This window comes from Geospiza fortis, unplaced genomic scaffold (genome assembly GCF_000277835.1).
Source record: "Geospiza fortis unplaced genomic scaffold, GeoFor_1.0 scaffold95, whole genome shotgun sequence".
Lineage (NCBI taxonomy): Eukaryota > Metazoa > Chordata > Aves > Passeriformes > Thraupidae > Geospiza > Geospiza fortis.
The window spans coordinates 1,222,692-1,230,878 of NW_005054333.1; the positions used below are offsets into that span (position 1 = coordinate 1,222,692).

The 8,187-nt window shown below is 36.2% G+C and overlaps 1 protein-coding gene across 3 annotated transcripts in view; it reads left to right on the forward strand.

Annotated features, from left to right (window-relative positions):
* TBC1D5 (TBC1 domain family member 5) overlaps window positions 1–8,187 on the forward strand; it is a 286,443-nt gene that overhangs the window by 223,129 nt on the left and 55,127 nt on the right. For all 3 annotated transcript variants that reach the window (XM_031057620.1, XM_014307329.2, XM_031057619.1), the window contains one exon: window positions 3,598–3,683. In XM_031057620.1, coding sequence (XP_030913480.1) covers window positions 3,598–3,683 — 86 coding nt within the window. The remainder of the gene's footprint in view (window positions 1–3,597; window positions 3,684–8,187) is intronic.

An 8,187-nucleotide genomic window follows, 5' to 3' on the forward strand; every position in this document is an offset into this window, starting at 1 on the left:
GAATGCCTCAGAGATACCTGAAACATTTTCAGGCTTTTTTCCCCTTTGGGCTGTGGCTAATACATTTTGAAGAGACAAAGTCCAAAATCGCATAAATTTCTATGTGTTTCTATATGTGAATTTCATACACTGTCCTTTTAAAAGCATAAATTGAGCATTTTCTAGCAGTTGAAATTATGTTCACTCTAAATAGACATTAAAATTAGAAGAATTAGAAATCTTATAAATCCAGCAGACTACTCCTACAAAATGGGTGTGGGAAAAGGGGGGAGGGGAGATGTTCTAGTATTGTATTTCTGCTCTCTCTTTCCTTACTAGGGGAAAACCATATATGTGTTAATCTGTACAGTGCCCTCAGCCCTCATACAATTTCTTGGAGGAACTCAACAAACTATACATTTGAAGGATTAATTTCACTGTCATTTTAATATTATCCTTTTAAGAAAAAAAATATTTTGTCCAAGTTAGTAACAAAATAATGTACACAACTTGAAAAAGAAAAGGAATAACTTTACTTATTTAAGTAATGAAAAATACAAATTGGATCTTTCTAAATTGCACTGTATTGGAAAAAACTGGTTGCTGTGAATATTTTAAACAGAGGTATGTTTTTTGTAAATAAATTTAGTCCTTAGTTCTGATACATAGGGTGTCATTTAGGGGACAGCTTAAATTGAATGCTTAGAGAAGGAGATTACTTTAAAATTCTTAAGGAACAAGCATCATAATTGTGTAGGTTTTCTGTTCTGCATTTTACATTTAATTTACCGAAATAGTTGAAAAGGATACAAAACTTGAAGGACAATCAGAGTGACATAAAGATCATAATCTTCAAAATAATGTATTTTTTACTGTCTGAATTTCAGTTTTCAGAAGTATTTAAATTTTCTGTGGTGGTACTTTACAGATACTTGTCTTGTTGTATCAGGTTGAATATTGAATATTGAAAATTTTTTAATATATTGAAAATACAAAATATTTTATTATTCAGTATAAAAAATATTGAAATTTTTTGAGAGGCTGTCTCAGTGATGCCACAAAAGTTGCAGTAGTAACCCTTGGCATTTACTGTATTGCATTTCTAATGTTTTTTCCAGAGAGAGCTTTTTTTACTGCATGTAATAGTACTTTAAACTGCTTCTTCCTTTGATACCTTTAAACCTCACAGGAATTTAAATAGGCTCTTGTGAAAGTAATGCTTGAGCCTCATTCATATGTTTGAGTTAGATGTTATTCCTATTAATGGCTTTAAGTGCTTAGATAGTAGATCAGCTTTTCATGTCTTCAATTGCTTGCCATTTCTGCATAAATATGTTTCAAGATACTGTTCCAAATGATCTTTTCCTCTTGGTTTGGTTTTGGGTTTTATTTAATTCAGAAGCAATGTATAATAATCTTTTTAATTCAGAAGCAATGTGTAATAATCTATTTTACTATTTCAAGGTACTGTTCCATATGATCTTTTCCTCTTGTTTTGGTTTTGGGTTTTTATTTAATTCAGAAGCAATGTGTATTAATCTTTTTTATTATTTATTAGGTGGTGAAAAAGAAATTTCAATGTTTTTGCTAACTATCAATATATACCAAGTTATTGGAAGCAAATTGCAAATCTGGCTAGCACCTGGTAACTTGTACTTTATAAAAAGCTGTCTTATGGCTTAGAAGTGGCTGTTATTTTAGCCATCTCTTACTCTTCAACCTTACCCTTCAAAATATGTAAAGAAAGAAGTTACTTAATTCATAGGAGAAAAGTTACACTGTTTGATTACTCAGACAGAAGTCTCAGAACCATCAGTTATGCTCATCGCGTCAGTTTGGATTTGATTATCATAGAAATGTATTGAATTACCAAACTAGAGCAATAGTAACTAAAGCTGATTCATTGTTATTGCTGTCAGTTGATGAGGACTGACTTTCAAGCTCTATGAATTGGTAGAGTTATTCAAACATTGTTTTTATAACAGGAGATGAAAAATGTAGAACAGCCATTACAGTGTGGGTGGTAGGATAGATGAGAATTTTTTTAATGCTTGTCTAATAGCTTTTAGTTGCTTCATTTTTTAATGAACATTACAAACATATATGTTTAAAATGTTTATTGTGTTTCCAAAGAAAGAATATGAGACATTTCATACAAGATTAAGTCTAACTGCAGGAAACAATCTGGAAATTCCCACCCTTAAATATGCTTCCAGAAATCATCCCAGCCTTTGGTATCTACCAATTCTATAAATTTTCTTCCCTCCTTTTATCCTCTTGCAACGTTTTGTTCTTTAAAATTCAAGTCCTGTATCCTCCTCCAGAAATAAGATTTTTCAAGGAGGGAGGGCTATCTGTAGGTATGTGGAAAATGAGAGGATAAGACTGTAGATACTCCAGTCTGTAATGAAATCTAAAGAGCAAATATACCATGTGAAACTGAAACACCTGAAGACTGACTTGTCAAAAATATAATGTACTCTCACCTGTGAACAATGGTTTTGGAAAGGTCAATGCATGGTACACTAAAACTGTATTTACTACTAGCAGGACTTAAGAAGGCAGATCAGAGTATAAGGCAACAGCCAATAAATGCTTAAACCTTTGTAGCAAGTACTTAGAAAGTATTTAGATCTCTTTTATACAAATCTGATCACTATGCAGAAATTTTTACCACTTTACCATTTTCTCTTGCACTAGAAATTATTTAAGCCACTTCTCACTTATATATATATATGTTCTTTTTTTAAAGGGCCTCTCTGTACCGCTCTCTTATTTCGTTTCCATCTGCATGCAATTTTTTTTTACTTAAAAATATTTGCTTTTCCCTCCAAATAGTGTCCTTCAGGATGCAGGCAATCAATCACAATACTTTATGCATATACTGCAGTCTATGCTTAATGTTCAATGGATTCTTAGATCCCAAAAGGATGATTTCAGGACTACTGAAGGCAGCATATTCCATGAAAGAGTTTCATTGTGTCAGAAGTGGACAATAACAAGTGGATTCTAGTTTCAATATTAATTATATACACTTTATTCTAGGACAACAGTTGTTTATTCATGGCCTAGGTTTTCAGTAGGGTGAAATTTGGAGAGGAAAAATAGGCTCTGTGTGCCATCTAGTGGGATTGTTCAGGCTGTCTCACTAAAATTAATTTTTTGCTTAACAGAGATATTGCTAGTGACATATTCAGTTCAAAATAATTGCTATAGTTTCTCCATACTATTACCATTTTCTTTAACAGCATAGCACTTTAGCTTAGAGGTGGTCAAATTCTATACCTGACCTGCAGGAAGAAATCATATCAGTATCTGTTCTTGTGAAAGAATTACTGATTTAATTAGGAATGTTACCGCTACAGCAAACAGACTCTTCCATGTGGAAGAGTACTGATTTCTGTGAGCATGGAATGGACTTACAGGTAGAATTGGGTTTGATGTTAAGTATTTTGAGTCTTCACTTTAATGTAAATGACGTTACTGCCTCGAAAAACCAAGGTCCCAGGAAAAGAAACTTGTTCTGTAAGTTTCTAATCCTCTTTAATGAACATATTTCTTTTCTCTGCTTAAAATCTCCCAGAAATTTACAATGAAGTACTTTTTTTTATTTTTTAGCGAAATCCAAGACCAGTGACTCACCAGTTCCAACAAAATTTAGATTATTACAAAGCACGTGGAGCAGACTTGATGAACAAAACCCGGTAAGCAATTTCTAAATATATGTTCATCAAACTAAGACCTTACGTTAAAAAAATGTTTCAGAAGTCATCTTTATACTAAACAGGAATTACATAAGCAGTATTAGAAGCGTTTATTTCAAATCTTTCCCTTGACTATTATTACATGAAAAAATTGAAGCTTTTACTTGTAGTGTTGCAGTCACTCGCTGGCATCATTTTAAGGGAGGCTGAGGACTCTATTACACAATGACATGTATCCTAAAAACAGGGTAAAACATTGCCAGTGTGACTTCTGTAGCTGAAGTAATTCTAATAACGCACCTAATTATAATCTGGAGTATCCATGTACCAGAAGCTAAGTGAAGTTGAATGAATGTAAATCCAGTTTGAAGTAATTTTTACAAAACTTTACCTCTCATCTTTTAGAAGTGGTTTGTATCAATAACGCCAAAATTCCTTGTCAAGGCCATATTATCTGAGTGGCCAGAAGGTGGGTGCCAGTGGCAGGTGACTGCTGGTGGCTGCAGGTCAGTCCAGCACAAGAGATAATGCTTCAATTGCCGTAGTCACAGGCAGTTTCTCGGGCTGCACGTGGCCCCAGCCACTCACTCTGCCTGCTGATTCATGGGAACTTGCTGGCTTTTGGACTTCTGCATCGCTGTCACATTCTGTTGAAATCAGCGACATTAAAAGCCAACTCAAATTAAACTGGTGTCATTTGAGAAGCTTTTAAAATGGGACAAAGAAGCAGAAATTAAAGCTAAGTAGAGTGACTAAAAAACCGTCTTTTTCTTTATAATTCAGGCTTTAAAGTTGAGAACAGGTGTCAAAAATTACTGCATTCTATTGCATTTTCTTAATGTTTTTACTTATTCTTTTGAAAAATTATCTGCAGTGTTGCCTAAACTAGAAAAATAAGTTGTCTGAAGTTTCAAAAAGAAAGATTTCAAGGATTTTGAAAAACCAAGTAAATCATAAAGCTCAATCAAGAATGACACCTGCCGGAAGCCTAAATTCCAAGAAGAAAAAATTGATTATATCTATGTAGGAATATAAATTAATTGCACACATAGACTACACACAAAATGAGATAGGAAGTTGTTTAGACTAATTCAGATAAAAGAAAATCTGGGATAAATTCATCTCAAGACAGGAAAGCTTAGAGTAGGTCAAATGTGGTAAAGCTGTATAAGACTGGACTAGGGAGAGAACTGGAAAATGGAACATTTGGAAATGTCTCTGCAGTGAGCAGAGATGGATTAAATCAAGTACTATGTCTATTTCATCTTTAATTCCACAGGCTCAGTGATATGTTTAAAATATCTTGACAAATCTCTACAATATATTGCTTATTTTATCACATATAAAACTTTTTAATCGGTCATATTCATCTATTTGTCTCTCATCTCTTGCAATGATTACTTACTGAAAAGAGAAATGCCTTTGAATAAGGCGTGCAAAACAAAACATTTCCATCTTAGCAGAAAACTGCAGAGATTGAATCATCTTCCTACTGCTAGTTTAAAAATACACCATTCACAGTCAAGGTCAATGATGCTTATTGTGATGAAACAAAATTGTTTGCTTCGTGGATGGAATTCATATCTCCTTGATACTCATATTTTTAAACTGATGCCTTACTTTTAAATGCATCTGCTGATAACTCTACAATGTAAATCAATCAGTATTTTTCTTGTAATTGTTGTGCATGTCTGGTACATATAGATGGCTAAAATGTAGATTGATCCGTGTTTGATGGATGTAATCATCCTTTGCATTAATATATCAGACATTTAAATGGTAAGAAGTACACATTGTTCTTATTTTACTGAACTTTTAATGTAAGTCCTCCAGAGATGTAGCACCTCACTATTGTTCATTTTCTGAAGCAGTCATTCAGAGAAATTGCACAGATTTTACTTCACAATACATTTTTTAAAACCACCTCTTGAAAAGCTATTTAGATAGCATGATTATTTACTTTTCATTAATGTATACGTGTTCTGAGCTGATCATTAGCAGTGTCAATTCATAGCACAGCCAAATCACACTACAGCTTATTAGGAGCTGTAATAACTATCCTTTCCAGATGTCATGTAGTTCTAAAACATTCTTGCATTTTACTGTTGGAAGCATTTCTAAAAATAATGTTTCAGACATAAAGGCTTGGCTATTGTTTATGTTTATTGTTCCTGTAAAATGAAGTTTTTTTCAAAAAGTGTCTTCCCAACCATCTGAAAAATGCAAATAAACTAATTTGTCCTAGTGTACATATATGTCAAAGAAGCAAATCAAACAGTGTAAAAGAAAAACTGACACCTTTTTTTTAAGCAAAATATAGCTGAAAAATAAAGAAACAAGAAAGAAACAATCTGCTGGACACAAATAGACAAGCCTCTGTATAAGCTTTGTTTCCTGCATCTGTGTACTATCACAATTCTGATGATATATGAAGCTCAAAGTGTCCAGTGACTTTGTTGTGTGTCAGTGTAAATCACTTACTTTCAGCAAATTTTTTGTGCAAAGTCAAGGAGTTTTATTAGTGATTGCCAAGGTTCTAGATTTAGAGACAATGTAAACCTAGGACTCAGTGTGCAAACCATTATCTTCCTTCTAAGTTAATGTTTCAGGTGAGTGAGTGGTATGTATCACCCCAAACTCCATCTTCAGTGATTGTTTTCAGTAAATGGAAGGAAAAAATATACTAAAGTTTGGGTTCTGAATCTCAGCCATATTACTGATATGACCCCCAAAATTTGCAATGTAATGAGATTTGTTGCAACTGTTGATAACTGATTGAGATGCCATTCAATCTTGATCTCATCTGTTAGCAGGTTCCTATTTAAAAAAAACAAAAAGAGAAAACTCAGCCTACTACAGGCAGATTATTAAAAAGAAGCAATCCATTGAGTGTTGATTCATGTACCCAACTCCTTTTCTCGTCTGGCATAATTCACTAGAGCAGTAACTTCAGTTTGAAATGCCCCTGTATCTACCACAAAAATAACCAAATATTTTAAATGGCCCAAGAGAAAAGTTGTGTTGTGTTTGTACAAGTTGGACTGTTCCATTTCCCCTTTTTATGTAATGGTTCTGCCCTGGTTATCTCCTCCCTCCCTTGTGCTGCCAGTTATCCCAACTCCTCCCCAGCTGCCTTGGAGACTAATGTATCCTTTCTCAAATCCCTCCTCGGTGCCCTGTCCATCACTCGGCGCTTCCACCCTTCTCTCTAGAAACTTCCAGCTAGAGCATAGAGTGATTGGTTCAGGGGCCGGGGCCCCACCTTCAAGTTATTCCCATTGGTGTTCTCCCTAAGTCAATCTTTTGTATCCCACGCCCCTCTAAAACTCTATTCGCCAGAGGACCGACTCCTCCCCTGTCTCCCTCTCTCCTTATAAGCTGTTGCAACGTGCCTGACTTCCTCTTTGGCTGTTGGTTTCCGTGGGAGCCAATAAAGCTGGATTCACCACAGCTGGATAGCACTCTCTTTTTCTGCTGACTGTAGCCATAAGCCAAGCCACGTCCTACAACAAGGTAGCACTGCTGTGATAGCACAGCACGTTTGCCTTAGGTGCTGTCCTGAACCACGGAGATCAGGATAGTGCCCCCCTACTGCTACTGGTGCTGGATAGGTAGCCAGGATGTCCGAGAAGGACAATCCTTCTCCAGCTTGACCGCTTCAAAAAGTGATTATCAAATCTCCCTGGCTGTTCTCTGTGAGCCTTCACATATAAATCCACTCCATCCAGTGGCCATCCCTCACTCAGAACTGGTTAATCTAGTAAATCCAGGCTCTGGAGGGTCTGAGGGGACCAAAGTGTTGGTCTCCTCAAGGGGATGGCTCATGTCCTTTGATCTTCAGTGGGAGTGGTCTGGCATCGTTCCTAGCAAAAGAAGCCAATACAGGTCTTAAGGGGTTGGTCTGGGCAGGTTACCTCTTAGTGGCTGAAGTTGTTTAACAGCTTGGACTTAAGATATTTCTCAGGTGAAATCTCAACTTCAGCCTCATTAAGTACTTTTCACACTGCTGTTGTTGCTTCTCCCGCCTTTTCTGGGGGGTCTCCTCCAATTATTCTCGTTTCCAGAGGGACTGAGACTGCTCATTGCGCAACCTGAGCAATGGTGGGTGAATGTTCACACCCTTGCAGGAGGCTGTTTAAGGTATATTGCCCTCCCTTCCAAGCCGTGCCAGCTGAGCAGTGGTTAAAGGCACAGTATTGGCATTCAATTGCCTGAAGTAAACTGGAAACCACGACTCTGTTGGCTCCTTCACCACCCAGGCAGGACAGTTAGAAGGGGATTTTGAAACCAACCCATCAATGCTCAGTCACATAGGTGCTTATATTATGGCTATTGAGTTTGCAGTGGTGGTGTTGCAGCTGTTAGTGGAACCAAATCAGCTATAACTTCAGAAATTCCATTTTGTGCTGCAGCAAAGAGCCAGCACTGTGGTACAGCAGTAATCCTTGAATCACTCGCTGCAGGCACTGCATGGAGTGAGCACACAACTGTCTCTGGACTTCTT